We start from the raw sequence: 24,864 nt of genomic DNA on the forward strand, positions 1-24,864 counted from the left end.
AATGAGAACTGTGGAACTACAGAGCTAGGGGAAAGCAACAGAGAGAATTCATGGCTTTTCCCCCCATGATCTTTTAGTCTTGCAAAGTTAAATTTTTTTTATTTTATTTTTCCTGATTCTACTTTTTATAACTTTTCCTCTTTCCTCTTCTAATATTTTTAAACTACTTTATCTTATTAATATCTTTTTAAAAAATCTTTTTAAATTTTCAGTTATACTCATATTTTATCCCTTCATTGTATTTAAAATTATTTTTTGAATACATATAGCTCTTTTTTCTTTAAAATTTTGGGATACAATTTCTTCTAATAGATCAAAATATACCCTAAATCTAGCATCCAGCCTGATCACATTCTCTCCTCTTTTTTTCATTTCCAACCAACTTCTCTTATCAATTCCTTTTTTAGAATCTTTATAAATTTTCATCTTTATATTCATATTCCATCCCTTCATCATGTTTACCCTTATGTTTGTATATACTTAAGTATTTATTTCCTTAATATTTGGGAGGCAGTTTTTATTAAGAGACCAGAATACACCCAAAATCAAGTGGGTGGCCCTGTTCTATTCAACAGTCTAATATATATATATATAAATAAGAAAACAAAAATACATATATGTATTTTTACATAAAATAAAATACATAAAATAAAATATTTTACATAAAATAAAAATTTTAAATAAAAATAATATTTTACATAAAATAAAATATTTTACATAAAATAAAAATACATATATGTATTTCTATTTTTTAATTTTTCTCCCCTTTCTTCTCCCCCCAGTTTCAGGTCTCTTCTGATTTGGGTAGCATATATTTTTCTGGAGGTTTTGGCACTCTTTTAGTATTTTACTCTCTCCTTCATATATTTTTATCTGGATAAAAGGAGAAGGTGGAAAAACTCACCATGGAAAAAAGAACAAGAGGCAATACCATACTCTAGGGACCTAATTAACATGGACATTGGTAATATGTCAGAACTAGAGTTCAGAATGATGATTCTCAAGGTACTAGCTCGGCTCAAAAGAGCCATGGAAGATATTAGAGAATCCCTTTCTGGAGAAATAAAGAACTAAAATCTAACCAAGTAGAAATCAAAAAAGCTATTAATGAGGTGCAATAAAAAAAATGGAGGCACCTACTGCTAGGATAAATGAGGCAGAAGAGAGAATTAGTGATATAGAAGACCGAATGATGGAGAATAAAGAAGACAAGCAAAAGAGAGACAAACAACTACTGAACAATGAAAGGAAAATTTGAGAAATAAGTGATACCATATGAAGAAACAATATTAGAATAATTGGGATCCCAGAGGAAAAAGAGAGAGAGGGGCAGAAGGTATATTGGTGCAAATTATAATAGAGAATGTCCCTAATATGGCCAAGGGAACAAGCATCAAAATCCAGGAGGCACAGAGAATCCCCCTCAAAATCAATAAAAATAGGTCCACACCATGTCATCTAATAGTAAAAAGTACAAGTCTCAGTGACAAAGAGAAAATCCTGAAAGCTGCTTGGGACAAGAGGTCTCTAACATACAATGGTAAAAATATTATATTGGCAGCAGACTTATCCACAGAGACCTGGAAGGCCAGAAAGGAATGGCATGATATATACAGAGCACTAAATGAGAAAACTATGCAGCCGAGAATACTATATTCAGCTAGGCTGTCATTGAAAATAGGAGAGATAAAAAGCTTCCATGACAAACAAAAATTAAAAGAATTTGCAAACACCAAACCAGCCCTATGAGAAATATTGAAAGGCATCCTCTAAGCAAAGAGAGAGCCTAAAAGTAACAGACCAGAAAGGAACAGAGACAATATACAGTAACAGTCACCTTACAGGCAATACAATGGCACTAAATTCCTATCTTTCAATAGTTATCCTAAATGTAGATGGGCTATATGCCCCAATCAAAAGACACAGAATATCAGAAAGGATAAAAAAACAAGATCCACTGATATGTTGTCTACAAGAAATTCATTTTAGACCCAAAGACACCACCAGATTTAAAGTGAAGGGGTGGAAAACAATCTACCATGCTAACGGACATCAAAAGAAAGCTGGGGTGGCAATCCTTATATTAGATAAATTAGATTTTAAGACAAAGACTATAATAAGAGATAAAGAAGGACATTATATCATACTTAAAGGGTCTGTCCAACAAGAAGGTCTAACAACTTTAAATATCTATGCCCCTAATATGGGAGCAGCCAACTACATAAACCAATTAATAACAAAATCAAAGATGGGACTGGAAGAGATTATGCTGAGTGAAATAAGTCAAGCAGAGAGAGTCAATTATCATATGGTTTCAGTTATTTGTGGAGCATAACAAATAGCATGGAGGACAAGGGGTGCTAGAGAGGAGAAGGGAGTTGGGGTAAATTGGAAGGGGAGGTGAATCATGAGAGACTATGGACTCTGAAAAACAATCTGAGGGGTTTGAAATGGCGGGAGGGTGGGAGGTTGGGGTATCAGGTGGTGGGTATTATAGAGGGCACGGATTGCATGGAGCACTGGGTATGGTGAAAAAATAATGAATACTGTTTTTCTGAAAATAAATAAATTAATAAAAAAATAACAAAATCAAAGAAACACATTGACAATAATACGATAAGAGTAGGGGACTTTAACACTACCCTCACTGAAATTAACAGATCAAAGCAAAAGATTAATAAGCAAATAAAGGTTTTAAATGACACAGTGTACCAGATGGACATCACATATATATTCAGAACATTCCATCCAAAAGCAACAGAATACACATTCTTCTCTAGTGCACATGGAACATTCTCCAGAATAGATCACACCCTGGGTCGTAAATCAGGTTTCAACCGGTCCCGAAAGACTGGGATCATTCCCTGCATATTTCCAGACCAAAATGCTCTGAAGCCAGAACTCAATCACAAGAGGAAAGTTGGAAAGAACTCAAATACATGGAGGCTAAAGAGTATCCTACTAAAGAATGAATGTGTCAACCAGAAAATTTTAAAAGAATTGAAAAAATTCATGAAGACAAATGAAAATGAAAACAAAACCGTTCAAAATCGTTGGGACACAGCAAAGGTGGTCTTGAGAGGAAAGTATATAGCGATACAAGCCTTTCTCAGGAAACAAAAAAGGTCTCAAGTACACAACCTAACCCTACACCTAAAGGAGCTGGAGAAAGAACAGCAAATCAAGCCTAAACCCAGCAGGAGAAGAGAAATAATAAATATCAGAGCAGAAATTGGAAGGGGAGGTGAACCATGAGAGACTATGGACTCTGAAAAACAATCTGAGGGGTTTGAAGTGGCGGGGGGGTGGGAGGTTGGGGTACCAGGTGGTGGGTATTATAGAGGGCACGGCTTGCATGGAGCACTGGGTGTGGTGAAAAAATAATGAATAATGTTTTTCTGAAAACAAATAAATTGAAAAAAAAAGAAAGAAATCAATGAAATAGAAATCAAAAGAACAGTAGAACAAATCAAAGAAATGAGGAGCTGGTTCTTTGAAAGAATTAATAAGATAGATAAACCCCTGACCAGAATTATCAAAAAGAAGAGAGAAAGGACCCAAATTACTAAAATCATGAATGAAAGAGGAGAGATCACAACCAACACGAAAGAAATACAAACAAATTATAAGAACATATTATGAGCAACTATATGCAAGCAAGTTTGACAATCTGGAAGAAATGGATGTATTTCTAGAGATATATAAACAACCAAAACTAAATCAGGAAGAAATAGAACACATGAACCACCCATAACCAGAAAGGAGATTGAAGTAGTCATCCAAAATCTCCCAAGAAATGAGAGCCCAGGGCCAGACAGCTTCCCCGGGGAACTCTACAAAACATTTAAAGAAGAATTAATACCTATACTCCTGAAACTTCTCCAAAATTTAGAAATGGAAGGAAAACTTCCAAACTCATTTTATAAGGCCAGCATTACCTTGACCCCAAAACCAGACAAAGACCCCATCAAAAAGGAGAATTACAAACCAATATCCTTCATGAACACAGATGCAAAAATTATCACCAAAATACTAGCCAATTTATCCAACCGTACATTAAAAGGATTATTCACCATGACCAAGTGGGATTTATTCCTAGGCTGCAAGGTTGGTTCTACATCTACAAATCAATCAATGTGATATAAAATTAATGAAAGAAAGAACAAGAACTATATGATATACCCAACAGATGCTGAAAAAGCATTTGACAGAGTACAGCATCGATTCTTGATCAAAACACTTCAAAGTGTAGGGATAGAGAGTACATACCTCAATATTATCAAAGCCATCTATGAAAAACCCACAGTGAATATCATCCTCAATGGGGAAAACTGAGGGCTTTTCCTCTAAGGTCAGGAACACAGCAGGAATGTCCACGATCACCACTACTATTCAACATAGTACTAGAAGTCCTAGCCTCAGCAATCAGACAGCAAAAAGAAATACAAGGCATCTGAAACAGCAAAGAAGTACTCAAATTCTCACTCTTTGCAGATGATATGAGACTTTATGTGGAAAACCCAAACGACTCCACTCCAAAACTGCTAGAAGTCATACAGGAATTCTGTAAAGTGTGAGGATATAAGATCAAGGCATAGAAATCAGTTGAATTTCTATACACCAACAAGACAGAAGAAGATAAATTAAGGAGTCAATCCCATTTACAATTGCACCCAAAACCATACGGTACTAGGAATAAACCTAACCAAAGAGGCAAAGAATCTGTACTCATAAAACTATAAAGTACTCATGAAAGAAATTGAGGGAGACACAAAAAATGGAAAAATGATCCATTCTCATGAATTGGAAGAACAAATATTGTGAAAATGTCTCTGCTACCTAAAGCAATCTACACATTTAATGCAATACCTATCCAAATACCATCAATTTTTTTCAAAGAAATGGAACAAATAGTTCTTAAATTTATATGGAACCAGAAAAGACCCCAAATAGCCAGAGGAATGTTGAAAAAGAAAGCTAAAGTTGGTGGCATCACAGTTCCAGACTTCAAGTGCTATTACAAAGCTGTAATCAAGACAGTATGGTACTGGCACAAAAAGAGACATATAGATCAATGGAACAGAATAGAGAGCCCCGAATAGACTCTCAACTCTATGGTCAACTAATCTTCAACAAAGCAGAAAAGAATGTCCAATGGAAAAGAGACAGTCTCCTCAACAAATGGTGTTGGGAAAATTGGACAGCCACATGCAAAAAATGAAACTGGACCACTTCCTTACACCACACACAAAAACAGACTCAAAATGGATGAAAGACCTCAATGCAAGACAGGAACCCATCAAAATCCTTGAGGAGAACACAGGCAGCAACCTCTTCGACCCCAGCCACAGCAACATCTTCCTAGGAACATCGCCAAAGGCAAGGGAAGCAAGGGCAAAAATGAACTATTGGGACTTCATCAAGCCCAAAAGCTTTTGCACAGCAAAGGAAACAGTTAACAAAACCAAAAGACAACTGACAGAATGGGAGAAGATATTTGCAAACTAAGTATCAGATAAAGGGCTAGTATCCAAAATCTATAAAGAACTTATCAATTTCAACACCCAAAAACCAAATAATCCAATCAAGAAAGGGGCAGAAGCCATGAACAGACATTTCTGCAAAGAAGACATCCAGATGGCCAACAGACACATGAAAAAGTGCTCCACATCACTCGGCATCACGGAAATACAAAACAAAACTACAATGAGATACCACCTCACACCAGTCAGAATGGCTAAAATTAACAAATCAGGAAACAACATGTCAGCAAGGAGGCAGAGAAAGGGAAACCCTCCTACACTGTTGGTGGGAATGCAAGTTGGTGCAACCACTCTGGAAAACAGCATGAAGTTTCCTCAAAAAGTTGAAAATAGAGCGATCCTACAACCCAGAAATCGCACTACTGGGTATTTACCCTAAAGATACAAATATAGTGATCCAAAGGGCTACATGCACCAGAATGTTTATAGCAGCAATGTCCACAATAGCCAAACTATTGAAAGAACCTAGATGTCCATCAACAGATGAATGGATAAAGAAGATGTATGTGTGTATGTATACACACACACACACACACATACATATATATGTACACACACACACACACACACACAATGGAATACTATGCAGTCATCAAACAAAATGCAATTTGGGACACCTGGATGGCTGAGTCAGTTCAGCGGCTGCCTTTGGCTCAGGTCATGATCCCAGGGTCCTAGAATCAAGTCCCACATCAGTGTCCTTGCTCAGTGGGAAGCCTGCTTCTCTCTCTGCCTGCTGCTACCCTTGCTTCTTTTCTCTCTGACAAATAAAAATAAATAAAATCTTGAAAAAAAGAAATGAAATCTTGCCATCTGCAATGACATGGATAGAGCTAGAGGGCATTATGCTGAGCGAAATAATTCAATCAGAGAAGGAAAATTATCATATGGTCTCTCTGATATGAGGAATTTGAGAGGCAGGGCAGGAGCTTGTGGGGGGGGTGGGTAGGGAAGGGAAAAATAAACAAGATGGGATCAGGAGGGAGACAAACCATAAAAGAGTCTTAATCTCAGGAAATAAACAGGGTTGCTGTGGGAGGAGGGAGTAGGGACAGGGTGGTTGGGTTATGGACATTGGGGAGGGTATATGCTATGGTGAGTGCTGTGAAATGTGTAAACTGATGATTCACAGACCTGTACCCCTACGGCAAATACATTATATGTTAATAAAATAATTTTTAAAAAAGAAATAAAGGAAAATATGAGAACACTATCTCACCAAATAAATGATATCAATAGAGAGATTATTAAAAAGGCCCAATGGACAGTCTGGAATTGCAAAGTACAATAACTGAAATGAAAGCAGTACTTAGAGGGAAATGTGTAGCTGTAAAGTTCAATATTAACAAATAAGAATGATCTCAAATAAATAATGTAACTTTCCTGGTAAGATACAAGAAAAGAAAAAAAAAGATACTAGAAAAGAAGAGCAAGCTAAACGTAAAGCAGGTAAACGAAAGAAATTGAAGATTAAAGTGGAAATTAACAAAAGAATAGAGAATATCAAAACCAAAAACTGTTTTTCTGAAAAAACTGACAGAATTGACAAACTTTGGGCTAGACTGACCAAGGGAATAAAGAAGACTCAAGTGCTTACTGTCGAGAATGAGGAGTGACCACTAACAGGAAAGATTTCTTTTTTGGGGTTAATGAAAATCTCTGAAAATTCGATATGGTGATAGTTGCACAAATCTGAGGATATACAAAAACCACTGAATTGTACACCTAAGGGCAAGGTTTATGGTATGTGAATTATATTTCAATAATGCTATAAAGTTTTATTTATTTTATAAAGATTTTATTTATTTGACGGAGAGAGCACAAGTACAGGAGAGGTATAGCAGAGGGAAAGGGAGAAGTAGACTCCGTGCTAAACAGGGAGCCTGACATGGGGCTCAATCCCAGGTCCCTAGAATCATGATCTGAGTGAAAGGCAGATGCTTAACCAACTGAGCCACCCAGATTACCCCTAAGTTCCAGAAATCTATAAAACATAAGGGCACCTGTGGCAGTCAACTGAGCATCCCACTCTTGGCTTTGGCTCAGGTCATGATCTCCAGACCATGATCTCCAGGTAGTGAGATCGAGGCCCAAGTCAGGTCCTATATTCAGCATGAGGTCTCCTTGAGAAACTCTCTCCCTCGCCCCCTGCCCTTCCTCCCATCTCTCTGTCTAAAATAAATAAATAAATCTTTTTTTTAAAAGTCTTTAAAAAATAAAAATCAATGGAGATGCCCACCTGGATCAGCTGGTGGAACACATGACTCTTGATCTTGGGGTTGTGGGTTTGAGCTCCATGTTGGGTGTAGAAATTAATTAAAAATAAAATTGTTTTGGGGCACCTGGGTGGCTCAGTCATTAAGTGTCTGCTTTCCGCTCAGGTTGTGATCCTAGAGTCCTGGTATTGAGTCCCACATTGGGCTCCCTGCTCCTCAGGAGGCGTGCTTCTCCCTCTCCCACCCCCCTGCTGGTGTTCCCTCTCTAGCTGTGTCTCTCTCTGTCAAATAAAAAAATAAAATCTCTTTTAAAAAATTATATAAATTAAAAAATAAAAATTGTTTTAGGTTGCGACTCAAGATGGCAGAGGCATGGGGAACCCCGTTTCAACCAGTCCTCTGAATTTAGCTGGATATCTACAAGCCAGTCTGAACACCCACAAAATCAGCCTGAGATGTAAGATCTCTGTGGAGGCAGAGGTTCTTCAGTCAAGAGGTACAAAGGACAGAGTTGGTATTGTGCAGATAGATATTGGAGGATAAACAGAATGGGGAGGGAGCCACGAGAAGCAAGCCACTGGAAAATAACACAATACCCCAGGGCAAAAGCATCCTGCTCCTGAGGAAGAGCAATAGCTTGCAGAGTGGTGTCTGCAGGAAGGGAAGGTCCTGATACCAGCACTCAAAGAGAATCCAGGGGCTTAAGGGGAAAATGTCAGGACCAGTGGGTGCTTGCTCAGACTTGTGCCTGTGGAGGGGGACACCATTACTGCTGCCACCAGCCACACCCACCCAGACCAGAATTGCTCAGCATTTTGGAGGGACAGGGGGCAGAGACATGCGGGCATCTGGGTCAAACACTGAGAGGATCGCTGGGGGTGAGCACTGCCTGTGGGAGGCTTCAGTTTTCAGTGGCGCTTACAGAGGGGGAGACTGTGTGGTCTAGAGGGTTCAGAGAAGAGCAGAATGTGACTTCTCTTCTCAGGCAGAGGTCCAGCAATGGGCATTTTCCTTTGCTCCAACCCTTGGAAAAGGCACAAAAAGCCCCTGGAGAACAAAAGCCCAAAAAACTAGTTTCCATGGAGCCCAGCCCCTTGATAGGGGGCAGGGTAACTCCACCCAAGCAGGGTTACATGAAAAGCAATGCAGCAGGGCCCTCCCCCAGAACACAAGCTGGAAGAACAAGAGGAGGACAACCCAAGCATCCCCATAAAACTGTAAAACCCCAACACCAGGGGGAAATAGTATCCTGAACTTTGGGTGTTGTCTCATGGCCCTGTGCATTTCTTAGATACAACTTTTTTATTCTTTCTCATGTTTCTTCTCTGTTTTTCCTTTTTACCCACTTAACATTTCAACTAGATGCTTAATACAACATATTCCATAGTAACTTTCTAACTTCTACTGTTTCACATATGCTTTTTTCTCTTTTCCATATATATATATATATATACACACATACACACACACATACATATTTCAATGTAGTCCTTTTTTCCCTATTCAATACTACCTTTATATATATATGTATATACATATATATACACACACATACAGTTTTAATTTCCCTGTAACACTGGGAAGTAGTACTCTCTAACAAAGAGAACAAAATACACCCAGGAAGAACTGAAACACCTACCTCACCCACATTAAGAGATTATAGCCCCCACATTCCCTCACCCCCCTTTTTTTACTTTTGTCCTTAACATTATAAATCTTATTCTTGGGTTTCATTTTGGCTGGGTTTTCTTGGTGGTGGCTTCCAATCGGTATGAACTTTCCCAAGGTGCACCTTGCCTGGATTATGGTTGATATTTTTGACTCTATACATTCCCTCAACCATCCCTCAACAGAATGACTAGAAGGAAGAACTCCCAACAAAGAAAACCAGAGACAATCTCCCTTAGACCTAATGGATATAGATATAAACAAGAAGTCAGAAATAGACTTCAGGGTAACAGTTATGAAGACAATAGCTAGGCTGCAGAAAACCATTAACAGCAACATAGATTCTCTAAGCAAAGAAACGAGAGCTAATCAAGCCGAACTTAAAAATGCTATGAATGAGATGGAATCTAAGCTAGATACTCTATGGCTAGGGTAAACGAGGCAGAAGAAAAAATAGTGATCTACAAGACAAACTGCTAGAAAGGAAGGAACAGAAGGAGGCCTGGAACACCTTAAAATCCATGAAAACAGAATTAGGAAAATAAATGAGGCCATGAAACGTTCCAATGTCAGAATTATTGGGATCCCTGAGGGGGTGGAGAAAGAGAGAAAACTAGAAGATACATTTGAGCAAATTGTAGCTGAGAACTTCCCTAATCTGGGAAAGGACACAAGCATTACCATGCAAGGGACAGAGAGGACCCTTCCCAAGATTAATGAGAACAGACTGACACCACATCATATAATAGTACAATTTGCAAATCTTAGCTATAAGGAAACAATCTTGAAAGTGTTGATGGGGAAGGGATTTCTTAACTACAGAGGGAGGAACATCAGAGTAACGATAGGCCTGTCCACAGAGACCTAGCAAAATAGAAAGGGCTGGCAAGACATATTCAGGGTACTAAAGGAGAAGCACATGCAGCCAAGAATAATTTATCCAGCAAGACTGTCATTCAGAATGGATGAAGAGATAACATCCAGGACCAGCAGAAAATGAAAGAATATGTGACCACTATGCCAGCCCTGCAAGAACTTAATATTAAGGGGGGGGGTCTATAAAAGGAGAAAGACCCCAAGAGTGATATAGAACAGAAATTTAGAGACAATCTATAGAAACAAGGACTTCATAGGCAACATGATGACAACAAAATCTTATCTGTCAATAATCACTCTCAATGTGAATGGCATACATGCTCCCATGAAACGGCAGAGGGTTGCAGACTCGATAAAAAGACAGGACCCATCAATATGCTGTCTACAAGAGACTGATTTTGAACCTAAAGATACATCCAGACTGGAAGTGTAGGGATAGAGAACCATCTTTCATGCTCACAGACTTCCAAAAAAAAGCTAAGGTAGCAATTCTCATATTAAACAAATTAGATTTTAAGCTAAAGACTGTAGTTAGAGATACAGAAGGACACAGTATCATTCTTTAAGGGTCTATCTAACAAGAGGCTGTAACAACTGTAAATATCTATGGCCCCAAAATGGGAGCAGCCAACTACCTAAACCAGCTATTAGCCAAAATAAAAAAACATATTGATAATAATATATTAATAGTAGGAGACCGCAACACTCCAACTCAGCAACAGACAGATCATCTAAGCAAAAAAATCAACAAAGAAACAAGAGCTTTGAATTACACACTGGATCAGATGGACCTCATAGCTATATATAGAACACTCCACCCTAAAACAACAAATACTTATTCTTCTTGAGCGCACATCGAATAGACTGTATAATGGGTCACAAAAACGTCTCAAACAATACCAAAAAATTGAGATTATTCCCTGTATATTATTATTATTTATTTATACAAATATATATTAATATAATATAATATAGTTTATTATATATTTTATATTATATATAAAATTATATATAATATATTAATATATCATTTTATTAAGATTTTAACTATTATATTATATTAATCATTATATATTATTATATTAGCTATTAATATATATTAATGTAAATTATTAATATTATATATTATATTTATTATATATTGATATATTTATAATAATTAATAAATTATAATTTACTACACTTATATATTAATATATTAATAACATAATATAATATATAAATTATATTCCCTGTATATTATTATTATTATATTATTCCCTGTATATTCAAAGACCACTGCTTTGAAACTGGAACTCCATCACAAGAAAAAATTTGGAAGAAATTCAAACACTTGGAAGCTAAAGACCATCCTGCTGAAGAATGTTTTGGTCAATCAGGAAATCAAAGAAGAACTTAAACAATTCATGGAAACCAATGAGAGTGAAAACACATCTGTCCAAAACCCATGGAATACTGCAAAGGTGGTCCTAAGGGGTAAATACATAACTATCCAAGCCTCACTCAAAAAAAAAAAAAAAAAAAACAGAAAAAACCCGAATTCACCAACTAACTTTACACCTTAAAGAACAGGAGACAAAAAAACAAATGAAGCCTAAGCCATGCACAAGCAGAGAAATTATTAAGAGTAGAGCAAAGGTTAATGAAATAGATACCAGAAATACAGTAGAGCAGATCAATGAAACTAGAAGCTGGTTCTTTGAAAGAATTAATAACATTGATAAACCACTGGCCAGACTTATCCAAAAGACAAAAGAAAGAACCAAAATTAATAAAATTATGAATGAAAGGGGAGAGATCATGACTAACACCAAGGAAATAGAAACAATTATCATAAATTATCAATAACTCTATATCAATAAATTAAGCAACCTGGAGGAAATGGACGTCTTCCTGAAAACCTTTAAATTACCAAGACTGAAACAGGAAAAAATTCACAATCTGAGTAGACCAATGACCAATAAAGAGATTGCAGCAGCGTTCAAAAACTCCAAAAAACCAAGAGTCCAGGGCCTGATGGATTCCCTGGGGAATTCTACCATTCAAAAAATAGTATTTATTCTCCTGAAGATGTTTCAAAAAACAGAAACAGAAGGAAAACTTCCAGACTCATTCTATGAGGCCAGTAGTACCTTGATTCCCAAAACCAGGCAAAGACCACATCAAAAAGGAGAATTACAGACCAATATCCCCAATGAATATGGAAACAAGATCCTAGCTAATAGGTCCCAACAGTACATTAACAGAATTACCCATCACGACCAGATGGAATTTATCCCTGGGATGCAAGGGTGGTTCAAAATTTTCAAATTAATCAGTGATAGAACACATTAATAAGAGGAGAGAGAAGAACCATATTGTCCTCTCAATGGATACAGAAAAAGCATTTGACAAAATACAACATCCTTTCCTGATTAAAACTCTTCAGAGTGTAGGGATAGAGGGAACATTCCTCTTTCATTTAAAAAAAAAAAAAACTATGAAAAGCCCATAGTGATCATCATTCTCGACGGGGAAAAGCTGAGAGCCTTTCTCTTAAGATGAAGAACAAGCCAAGGATGTCCACACTCGCCACTATTATTCAATATAGTACTAGAAGTCCTAGCAAAAGTAATCAGACAACAACAACAACAAAAATAAAAGGTATTCAAATTGTCAAAGAAGAAGTCAAACTCTCTCTTCGCAGATGAAATGATACTTTATGTGGAAAACCAAAAGACTCCACCCTTAAATTTCTAGAACTCATACAGCAATTCAGTAATGTGGCAGGAAACAAAATCAAGGCACAGAAATCAGTTGCTCTCCTATACACTAACAATGTAACTCTAGAAAGAGAAATTAGGGAATTGATTCCATTTACAATAGCACTAAAAACCATAAGATACCTTGGAATAAACCTAGCCAAATAGGTGTAGTATCTATACTCTAGAAACTACAGAACACTTACGAAAGGAATTGAAGAAGACACAAAAAGATGGAAAAACATTCCATGCTCATGGATCAAAAGAATAACCTTGTTAAAATATCTATCCTGCCCAGAGTAAACTATACTTTCAATCTATACTTTCAACACCAACGGCATTTTTCAACGTGCTGGAACAAACAATCCTAAAATTTGTATGGAACCAGAAAAGACCCTGAATCACCAAGGAAACATTGAAAAAGAAAAAAACAAAGCTGGGGGCATCACATTGCCTGATTTCAAGCTATATTACAAAGCTATGATCACCAAGACAGCATGGTATTGGCACAAAAACAGACACATAGACTAATGGGACAGAATAGAGAGTCCAGATATAGACCCTCAACTCTATGGTCAACTAATTTCTGACAAAGCAGGAAAAAATATCCAATGGATAAAAAGAGAGTCTCTTCCATAAATGGTGCTGGGAAAAATGGACTGCTATGTACAGAAGAATGACACTCGACCATGTACTTACTCCATATACAAAGATAAACTCTAAATGGATGAAAGACCTCAGTGTGAGACAGGAACCCATCAAAGTCCTAGAGAAGAACATAGGCAGTAACCTCTTTGACATTGGCCACAGCAACTTCTTTCAAGACAGGTTTCCAAAGGCAAGGGAAACAAAAGCAAAAATGAACTTTTGGGACTTCATCAAGATCAAAAGCTTCTGCATAGCAAAGGAAACAGTCAACAAAACAAAGAGGCAACCCACAGAATGCAAAAAGATATTTGCAAATGACACTACAGATAAAGGGCTGATATGCAAGATCTATAAAGAACTTCTCAAACTCAACACCCAAAAAATCAGATAATCATGTCAAAAAATGGGCAGAAGACATGAACAGACACTTTTCCAAGAAGACATACAAGTGGCTAATGGACACATGAAAAAACGTTCATCATCATTAGCCTTTAGGGAAATTAAAATCAAAACCACACTGAAATATCACCTTACACCAGATAGAATGACAAAAATTGACGAGTCAAGAAACAACAAATATTGGAGAGGTTGTGGAGAAAGGGGAACCCTCTTACACTGTTGGTGGGAATGCAAGTTGGTGCAGCCACTTTGGAAAACAGTGTGGAGATTCCTCAAAAAGTTTAGAGCTATCCATGACCTGGTAATTGCCCTACTGGCTATTTACCCCAAAGATAAAGATGTAGTTAAAAGAAGGGCCATATGTACCCCAATATTCATAGCAGCAATTTCCACAATAGCCAAAATGTGGAAAGAGCCAAAATGCCCTTCAACAGATGTATGGATAAAGCGGATGTGGTCCATATACATAATGGAATTTTACTCATCCATCAGAAAGGATGAATACCCACTGTTTACATCAACATGGGTGGGACTGGAGGGGATTACGCTGAGTAAAATAAGTCAAGCACAGAAAGACAATTATTATATGGTTTCACTTCTTTGTGGAACATAAGGAATAGCATGGAGGACGTTAGAAGGAAGGGAAAAATGACGAGGGTGGAATCAGAGGGGGAGACAAACCATAAGAGACTGTGGACTCTGGGCAACAAACTGAGGGTTTTAGAGGGATGTGGTGGGGGGATGGGTTAGCCTGGTGGTGGGTATTAAGTAGGGTATGTATTGCATGAAGTACTGGGTGTTATACACAAACAATGAATCATGTAACACTACATCAAAAACCAATGATGTACTGTATGGTGAATAACATACCATAATTTAAAAATAAAAACAATTTTTAAAATTTTAATATAAAAATAAATAAATAAATAATAATTTAAAAACCCCACCCATTCTTTTAATAGCTGCTTAGTATCATACTATATGAACATATTGTAATTTATGTATCTAGCCCCCAGTATTAACATTTAGTTTTTTTCTTATTTTTTGCTATAATAAAAAATAGTATAATGAACACAGTATGTGATTTCATACATACGCATCTATGTCTGTTGGATAACTTCTTTGAGTGGAACTTTTAAAGCAAAGGGTATGTGCAATTTTACTTTTGTTAGACATTGCCAAATTCCCCTGTTGAGAACCTGTATCAATTGGTGTTAACAAAATCGTGTATTATCTTTACCAATCTAATAGGTGAAAAGTGGCATTTCAATGCAGTTTTAATTTGCTTTATTCTTATTACAAATGAGGGTGAACATCTTTTCATATGCTTAAAGTGGTGACATTCTGGATTTTCTGTGAATTGTCAGTTCATATCCTCTATTATTTCTCTTTTGGGTTATTGGTACTTTTTTATTGATTTAAAATACTTCTTCATATATTAAGAAAATTAACCTTCATCTATGATAAGAAATAAATTCAATTTTTGTCTTTTGACTTTGTTTATGGTATTTTCCTTCCAAAAAGAAATTTTCATATATATGAATTTATCAATCTTTTCTTTATAGGTTTTATATGATACTTAGAAAGGCCATTGTCACTCTAATACAACTTTTTAAGTGATAGGTTAGATGTTATTATTGGGAAAAGCTGGGTAGAAGCTTCATATAAATTCTCTATTCATTTTGTCACTTTGTGAGTCTAAAATTATTTACAACAATGGATTAACAGACTTATGTATAGTAAAAGAGATATGCTAAAATGTTAATGGAGAATCTAGGTGGTGGGTATAAGGGTTTCCACTGTACGATTCTTTTGACTTTCCTGATGTCTCAAGTTTTTATAATAAAGTACTGGGGGAAAGAACTCTAAATATTTCTCCTAGTGATTTCATGCTTTTTGACATTTAAATTTTTGATTGAGCTGGAACTAATTTTGGTGCAGTATTACATTTTTTGTTTTAATTGTTTAAGTTATAAAATAAAACTCAATTTGCTAGATTGGCAAAAATGACCATTTTAAAACCAACACGCCTTCACCTGGTTTTATAGCTTCATCTATAAAATTTAAGTCTTTAATGCATCTGAAATTTATTTTCTAGCTATTAGGTAGGAATCATACTGTATTTTAAAAGTTGATTTTCATTTATTTATTCAAACCTAAATCTTCTTTTTTGGTTCTTAATAGATGATTATCTTACATTCCATGCTTAAGTCATATCTTATACTTCTATTTTCCAGTTTCCTTAATTTTCCTTTTATGTCTTATTTTCCCAACCCTTAAATAACTTTGGAACTGTTTTCTGAATCCTCCCTATGTTTTTTTCTGTAAATTTTATTAATCACGCAGAAATGATTACTTACAACAAGTTCCAAAACACCATCTCCTTCATCAGCATTTTCTATCATAGTGGCTCCAAATCCAAGCTCTCGGATGAACTCAGCTATCATTGGTGGTTGTATAACAGCAGGATTATACCTTACTTCTGCCTTGCCAGCCATCAGAGCCACAAGTACAGAATATATTCCTAAAAGCATTGATAAGAAAAGCAATTGAGATAATACCTTTATAAAAAGAGTAATGTTATTAGTATTTTTTCATGTATAAAGGGATTAAAGTGAACCTAGAGAAATTTGCTAGTTATTTATTAGTTATTAGTTAGCTTTTATACAGTCTTGAACCCAAACCAAATAAAACTATTTGAAATGGGGCCTTAGTTTCTTAAACTTTTTATTATGGAAATTTTCGATTTATATATACTCAAAAGAGAGAACATAATAAACTTGATACAACCATTGCCCAGTTTCAACAATTATCAATAATACTGGGGCTGGGGGTGCCTGGGGAGCTCAGTAGGTTAGATGATCAACTCTTGATTTGGCTCAGGTCATGATCTTGGGGGTCCTGGGATCAAGCCCCACATTGAGCTCTGTGCTAAGCGAGGAGTCTGCTTAAGGATTCTCTCTCATCCTCTCCCTCCCCCTTTGCCCCTCCCCTTATTCTCTCTCTCTAAAATAAATAAATAAATCTTTTTGAAAAATGAATACTGGGGCTGTTCTTGTTTCATCTATATTCCTATCCTCTTACTTCCTGTACTCTACCTTGATTATTTTGAAGCAAAAACCAGATAACATTTCATATGTAAATATTTAAATACGTATCACTTAAAGATAGACTCTTCTCTTTAAAAAGTACATATAATACCTTATCATACCTAAAATAATTCATTATCACCAAATATCCAGGCAGAATTCACATTTCCATACTTGTCTTATAATTGTTTACTAGTTTGCCTAACACAGTTTCTTTTTTTTTATCGGGATCCAAGTTAGGCCTATGAATTACAATAGGCTGAGACCTTATCATGTAAATATAAAGCATTTGTAGAAACCAATAAGACAGAGACCTAGAGAGAAAGGAACTTAAGCACTTAAGGAAATCCTGCAGTTACAGCAAAGAATCCAAGATGTACCAACATGTACATTATAACATAATGAAATAATAGTGATTTCTTAAAATTATCAAATTTTACTTCCTGGTACACACTAATATAAAGTGGTCTTATTCATGGGGGCGGGAGTGCCATACAACTTGTTAATTAAACAAAGGAGTTCATTTTATCACAGTCATCCTGTTCTCTAGCACAAGCCTTTTATTAATAACCATCCTACTTCTCTAGGCTAGCTACTGCTGACATTGCCAGGAAGAAAATTAATTCTGCATAGCAGAAGTGTCAGCTCTTTCTGGTTATCTATGGCACTTGGCGGCTACCTGACAGGCAATGGGGATCAACAGGTCAACTCTATGGTTGGATAAAAAGAAAAGAAAATAGTATTAACTTAATAATAGTTTTTAATAAGAAAACAAAGTACCTATATAATCTAAATTTTCTGTATAAAATGATTACATTCTGGGCTTTGTGGATACCAAAAAATTCAGAGGACCAGTTCATAGGAAAGCATCAGTAATAAGAGTAGGGTACAGAGAAAGTAAAAAAAAATATTTTTGCTTCATTTGGATGTAATCTAGAGCCAAACAGAAATAGAAGGGAAAATTGGACTCTCAAAAATAGGTTTCATACTTACATAAATTATGGCTAACTTTTTAAACTCTTACTTCAAACAATAATTAAAACTCTATTCATTTTTATAAATATAATGCAAACTAAACTAAGACACAGCGAGTGTTACATAATTTTTTTTAAAAGTGAATATAGTAACCCCAGCTAGGCCAATGGTATTCTTAATTGGGTAAAGAGGTAGTAAAGGGGATAGTAGGAAGCAACAGGAAGGATCAATCAGCAGAATGAATTTTTTTTTACAAAAAGATTCAAGATTGGCACAGGCATTGCTTATCTTACGAAAAAGGCTATTTCTGAATTGCCAAAAAATTACTGGTTCTAAAATTAAACAAGAACTTTACAAACTTCTTTTGTTTTCATTTGTTTGTAACCTCCCTCCTTTCCCCTTTTAATCATTCAAAGTGTAATATAAGCTTCAGCCTCAACTGCATTCTAATTAGATATAATGGAGATTGAAATGACATGCAAAAATGACACAATGCAGATAAGGGAATAACTGAAGATGGCTCTGTACAATATACACTTCACTATAATTTTCTGGCCTGTATATATAAGGTAAGGCGTGTTTGTATGTGTGTGTTATAAGGCCTTTATATACAAGGCCCATGGACCCCAGCCCTATATTATTATTATATACTTTGAGTTATTGCCCCACAAAAGAGGGAATAAGATGATACTAATCTTACCTATTTGGCCCTTGTGACCAAGGGCATGTATTATTTAAGACATTGGGGCTAGTACCAATCCTATGATTTCAGTCTCATTAAACATAACGGCATAACTACATGGTTAACAAATCTATTATACCACAGTGTTAAATCTATTAACATGAACGCAAACTTATAAAGTAAAACATTTGAGCATAACTAAATAAAAAAAGCATGCGGTCAATTTTCTAGGATTTTGTAACCTAGAGTTAAAATTTATAGACGATACTGAGTAACTTTTTAACATTTTTGCTATAAGCAAATATCAGTGATAAAACTGTTGGAAGAGAACACTATAATTTTAAACAAACTTGGTTTTGGTCTGGTTCTTGGTCCAGGTACAGTAATACTGAAACTTACAGACTGTGGTTATTAGTTTTAAGCATAGCTTTATCAGAAAATTTGTATGTTTCTTAACATTGATTGCAACCAAGGTCTATAGAGAATAGTAACCTTATACATTTCCTTCTGTTATTTTCCTATAAATTTCATTGATATTAAATTTATTGATCATGAGATAAACAAGATTGGAACTTGGGAACAAAACACAAAAACTGGCTGTCAGAAAGTCAAGGTTGTCCTGCACATCACTCATATGCAGGACTTCATAAGGCCCTAGCAAGAACCACAAAAATGGTTATAAAACAACTAAGAGGTCAAAAAGGAGAGAGTCCTCAAATCAATACACAAAATAACAGGCTCTAAGACTGTCTTACCTTCTTCTCGTCTTAAATTCCGTTCAATGTTTGCTACACAGGAAGCACAAGTCATACCAGTGACCTGTATGTAACACTTAGATGTAGTCTTTGCTTCTGCGTCATTAATTGGTGTCATCATTTTAGTATAAAATTCATTTGTTGAGGTCAAAAGCGGCATTTCCGATGAGGTCTGAGCTATTATTACAAATGGCTCATTTGTATCTGGTGGAGAGGGAAAGATTCGATTCATTTGAGGTATTCTTCAGCTGCATCCTGGTCATTTATCACAATCCATACCTCCAGGCACTGTCAAACCATTCCTTTAAAACAAGCATGTACCTAGAATTCTCAACACTGGTTTTTACACTTTCCAGAAAGTGATTTCAAATTTCAATACTACCCGTCCCAGTTCTCTGGAAAATCTGAACTAACTGAATAAACAAAACTTTGGTTATACCAAGTTCTTCTAGCTGTTTTCTCTACTGCAAACCCCAGATAGAGAGTAGGTTGTTGATGGAAAGCTCTTATTTTTATAATGAATAGTTATCATCATGTTAATGACTTGCATACTGGCATTAAACTAATTCATGATATAGTAAGGAGAGCAAAAATGAATTTGTAAACAGCATTGCAGTATGATGTCATTTGAAAATTTTTTGTGTAGTGGCACCTGGGAGGCTCAGTTGGTTAAGTACCTGCCTTCCACTCAGATGATGATCCCGGGGTCCTGGGATTGAGTCCCATGTGACCTCACTGCTCAGTAGGGAGTCCGTTTCTTCCTCTCCCTCTGCCCCTCCCCCCTACATGTGCTCTCTGTCTCTCTCTCACTTTTTTTTTGCATGTATGCTCTCTCTCAAATAAAATCCAAATATATACATATATGTATATATATATACATATATATATACTAATTTTTAAAATTGTGTATATGTATATATGAGACCATGTACAGGGAAGTCAAAATATTAATGGTGGCTATTTCTGACAAATGGGGTTAAGGCAAGAATAGAATGACAGATGAACACATTTTCTCTACAGACATTTCTATATTCTCTAAATTTTAAAACAATATTTTTTTTACATTAAAATGTCTTGGTTAAGCAGCTGCCTTCGGCTCAGGTCATGATCCCAGCGTCCTGGGATCGAGTCCCACATCGGGCTCGTTGCTCAGCAGGGAGCCTGCTTCTCCCTCTGCCTCTGCCTGCCTCTCTGTCTGCCTGTGCTCACTCTCTCTCCCTCTCTCTCTGACAAATAAATAAATAAAATCTTTAAAAAAAAATGTCTTTGAGGACAATTGAAGAAAAGGCAAGGAGTAAGTCAGCAGTAATCTTTGTTATGTGCAAAGGAATATTTGGGGGGGTACCTAGTGGCTCAGTCGGTTAAGGATCCAACTCTTGATTTTGGCTCAGGTCATGATCTCAGGGTTGTGAGACTGAGCCCCATGTTAGCTTCATGCTGGGTGTGGAGCCTGCTTAAGATTCTCTTTCCAGGGGCGCCTGGGTAGCTCAGTGGGTTAAGCTGCTGCCTTCGACTCAGGTCATGATCTCGGGGTCCTGGGATCGAGCCCCACATTGGGCTCTGCTCAGCGGGGAGCCTGCTTCCTACTCTCTCTCTGCCTGCCTCTCTGCCTACTTGTGATCTCTGTCAAATACATAAATAAAATCTTTAAAAAAAAAAAGATTCTCTTTCCAACTCTTCCTCTGCCTCTCCCCACTGCTGCAGGCGCATGGGCACATGCTCCAAAAACCTAAATAAAATGTTAAAAATAGAGCTACCCTATGACCCAGCAATTGCACTACTAGGTATTTACCCCCAAAATATAGATGTGGTGAAAAGAAGGGACATGTGCACTCCAATGTTTATAGCAGCAATGTCCACAATAGCCAAACTGTGGAAGGAGCTGAGATGCCATTCAACAGATGAATGGATAAAGAAGATAGGGTTCATATATACCACGGAATACTACTCAGCCATCAGAAAGGATGAATATCTACCATTTTCATCGACATGGATGGAATTGGAGGGGATTATGCTAAGTGAAGTAAGTCAAGCAGAGAAAGACAATTATCATATGGTTTCACTCATATGTGGAACATGAGCAATAGCACGGAGGGCCATAGGGAAAGGGAGGGAAATTTGAAGGGGGAGAAATCAGAGAGGGAGACAAATCATAAGAGACTCTGGACTCCGGGAAACAAACTGAGGGTTTCAGAAGGGAGGCGGTTGGGGGAAGGAGTAACAGGGTGATGGAGGGCATGTGGTGTGATGAGCACCTGGTATTATACATAACTAATGAATCACTGAACACTACATCAAAAACTAATGATGTACTACACAATGGCTAACTGAACATAATAAAAATAAGTAAATAAAGTCATCTAGATTGTTTCCAGTTTTGGGCAATTATGAATAAAGTTGCTAGAAGCATTTGTGTATAGGCAAAAAGATTAAAATAAAATAAAAGGAATATTTAGAAAATCTCTCCAGAGAATGTTTATGGACTGTGGAACAATGGGAAATTCCTATTAACCAGAAGTTCCCCTGCAGTCTCAGAAAATCTGCCGTTCTGTTTTAGTTTATCCACTGCAGAATGAATCATCTCCAAAAAGGGAGAAGTTATCTTCTCTAGCACATCCATGCACTTGCAAAGCTAATGATTTTATACTCTCCTGAAGAGATAAGGAGGAAAAGAGGTGATGTGGCTATTTTCAGGCACCTAACTCGTTCTTTCTTCCCCTTGGGCAAAAAAAAAAAAAACTGGTTCAGGTCTACTTGGCTAACCCACAGAGGAACCCCTGCATCAGAGCTGGTTTTTAGGATGCTAAAGAGGGCATCTTTTGCAGAAACTTTAATAGAAGCCTGACCAGCCTGACCATTTAACTCATAAAAAATGATCTAGACTTCACAAATCAGTATAATAACTCTTACTGTTACTTACTCTTAATGCACATACGACAACCTGGGGGATTTAACAATCTGAGGGTTTTGAAGGGGCAGGGGGTGGGAGGTTGGGGTACCAGGTGGTGGGTATTATAGAGGGTATGGATTGCATGGAACACTGGGTGTGGTGCAAAAATAATGAATACTGTTATGCTGAAAATAAATAAAAAATACATTTAAAAAATGCAGATTATAGTTCAGGACATTTAGGATGGGGCCTGAGATTCTGCATTTTCACCATTCTTCCAGGCCATGGCACTACAGCCAATCTGAGTTACAGAAAAAGACACTTTGATCAAAATTGACTAGATACTCCTAATTACAAAATTAGTTGGTCTCTGATCATAAGAAAATCAATTTAGAAAACTATATTTATTCATTCAGATTGTGGGAGCATTATTTAGAAACAGATGGTAAAATTTACCAAATACTACTGTGATCTTAAAGAATTCAAAAAGGAAGCTCATTTGCCCAAAGGAAATAGCTGTGGCTTTGAAAAAATATATAAATCCATCCAGGAGCTTACTTCATTCTCTCACAATTACTATCAAGACTTCATTCTGAAATCAAATACTGTTTTTCTGAAAATAAATAAATTGAAAACAAAAAAGACTTCATTCTGAAATCAGACACTGAAAAAAAAAGTTTATACTGCTAATTACTTTAGGCTCAGTATTTAGTTATTTCAGGTACCAGAGCTAACCTATAATATATTCTGTAATTTTCACACGCTGGAAGTAGAGTACACTAAATTAAAATAAGTCATAGAAATAGTCCCTTTTAGCTACCTTGGCATGACCTCTCAACAAAGATCCATAAAATTGTGCCCTTTACCCCAGTGAGGGGGGTAACCGGAAGAGTAAAAGCTTCCATCTTCCACAGACACAAGGCAGGTGTTAAAAAGCCACACTGGATTAAATGACTACTTTTCTTCAATTAGATTTTCTATAGGCTGCAGTAACACTACCTATGCTTAAGTGAATTCAAAAGGAAGGCAGGCTGACTTTCCTGCACTTGAGACAACAAGCAGAAAAGATTCCAAAAATTTCAAGAAAGGGTTTCTAATATCATCCTCAAAATTGGAGGGTTCAGTGTCTGAAGTAATATGAAGAAGAAATACCTAACCAGAAAATGGATTTAAAAAGAATGAAAAATATCGTTCCTGAAATGTACTCTCAAATGATTCAGAGAAAGGTAGTATGTATGTGTGCATCTGTGTGTGTGTGTGTGTGTGTGTGTCTGTGTCTGTGTGTGTGTCTGTCAACAGAGAGAATGATAAAACAGATGTGGTAAAATATTAAAAATGAGGGAATCTGAGAGAAATTGGTAAACAGGAATTCTTTATATTACTCTTGCAGCTTCTCTATAAGTTTGAACTTAAAACTAAAATAGGTACAAAAAGGAGAAGAATTTGAATATTTTTTTCTTTAATTGGTTACTGATGACTTAACCTCATATATTATATATATTTTTAAGAGAATGATGAGATTGATGGTCACAATAAAATTGGATTATGCAAGGGTGGTTCAGTATTTGTGCAATCAATGTGAAACATCACATCAACCAAAAAAAAGGAAAAAAATATGATTATTTCAATAGGTTCAGAAAAAGCATGACAAATTATAACATCCATTCATTATAAAAACCCTCCAAAAAAGTTGGTCTAGTGGGAACATACCTCAACATAATAAATGCTTTATATGAAAAACCCACAGCCAACATCATAGTCTATGGTGAAAAACAGAGTTTTTACCCTAAGATCAGGAACAAGACAAGGATATCTGTTCTCACCACTTTTATTCAACACAGTATTGGAAGCCCTAGCCACAGCAATCAGACAACAACAACAAAAAAATAACAGGCATCCAAATTTCAAAGAAAAAAAAAACTTTCACTGTTTGCAGATGACAGGATACTATATAGAAAACCCGAGTCCACCAAAAAACTACTAGAACTGATGAATGAATTCAGTAAGGTCACAGGATACAAAATCAATGTACAGAAATCTGTTGCATTTCTACATACCAATAATAAAGCAGCAGAAAAAGAAAAAGCAATTCCATTTATAATTGCATCAAAAATAATAAAATAGCTAGGAATAAACTTAACCAAATAAGTAAAAGACCTGTGCTCTGAAAACTATAAAACGTTGATGAAAGAAACTGAAGACAACACAAAGAAATGGAAAGACATTGCATGCTCATGGATTGGAAGAACAAATATTAAAATGTCTATACTATACATTTAATCTAAGCAATCTATACATTTAATGCAATCCCTACCAAAATGCCAATAGCATTTTTCACGGAACTAGAACAAACAATCTTAAAATTTGTGTAGAACCACAAAA

The 24,864-nt window shown here is 36.2% G+C and overlaps 1 protein-coding gene across 2 annotated transcripts in view; it reads right to left on the minus strand.

Annotated features, from left to right (window-relative positions):
- Positions 1-24,864, minus strand: part of ATP7A (ATPase copper transporting alpha) — a 170,356-nt gene that overhangs the window by 44,953 nt on the left and 100,539 nt on the right. For both annotated transcript variants that reach the window (XM_044234332.1, XM_044234331.1), the window contains exons 5-6: positions 19,593-19,796; positions 16,452-16,615 (exon numbers count right to left, since the gene is read on the minus strand). In XM_044234332.1, coding sequence (XP_044090267.1) covers positions 16,452-16,615; positions 19,593-19,796 — 368 coding nt within the window. The remainder of the gene's footprint in view (positions 1-16,451; positions 16,616-19,592; positions 19,797-24,864) is intronic.

This window comes from Neovison vison, chromosome X (genome assembly GCF_020171115.1).
Source record: "Neovison vison isolate M4711 chromosome X, ASM_NN_V1, whole genome shotgun sequence".
NCBI classification, from domain to species: domain Eukaryota; kingdom Metazoa; phylum Chordata; class Mammalia; order Carnivora; family Mustelidae; genus Neogale; species Neogale vison.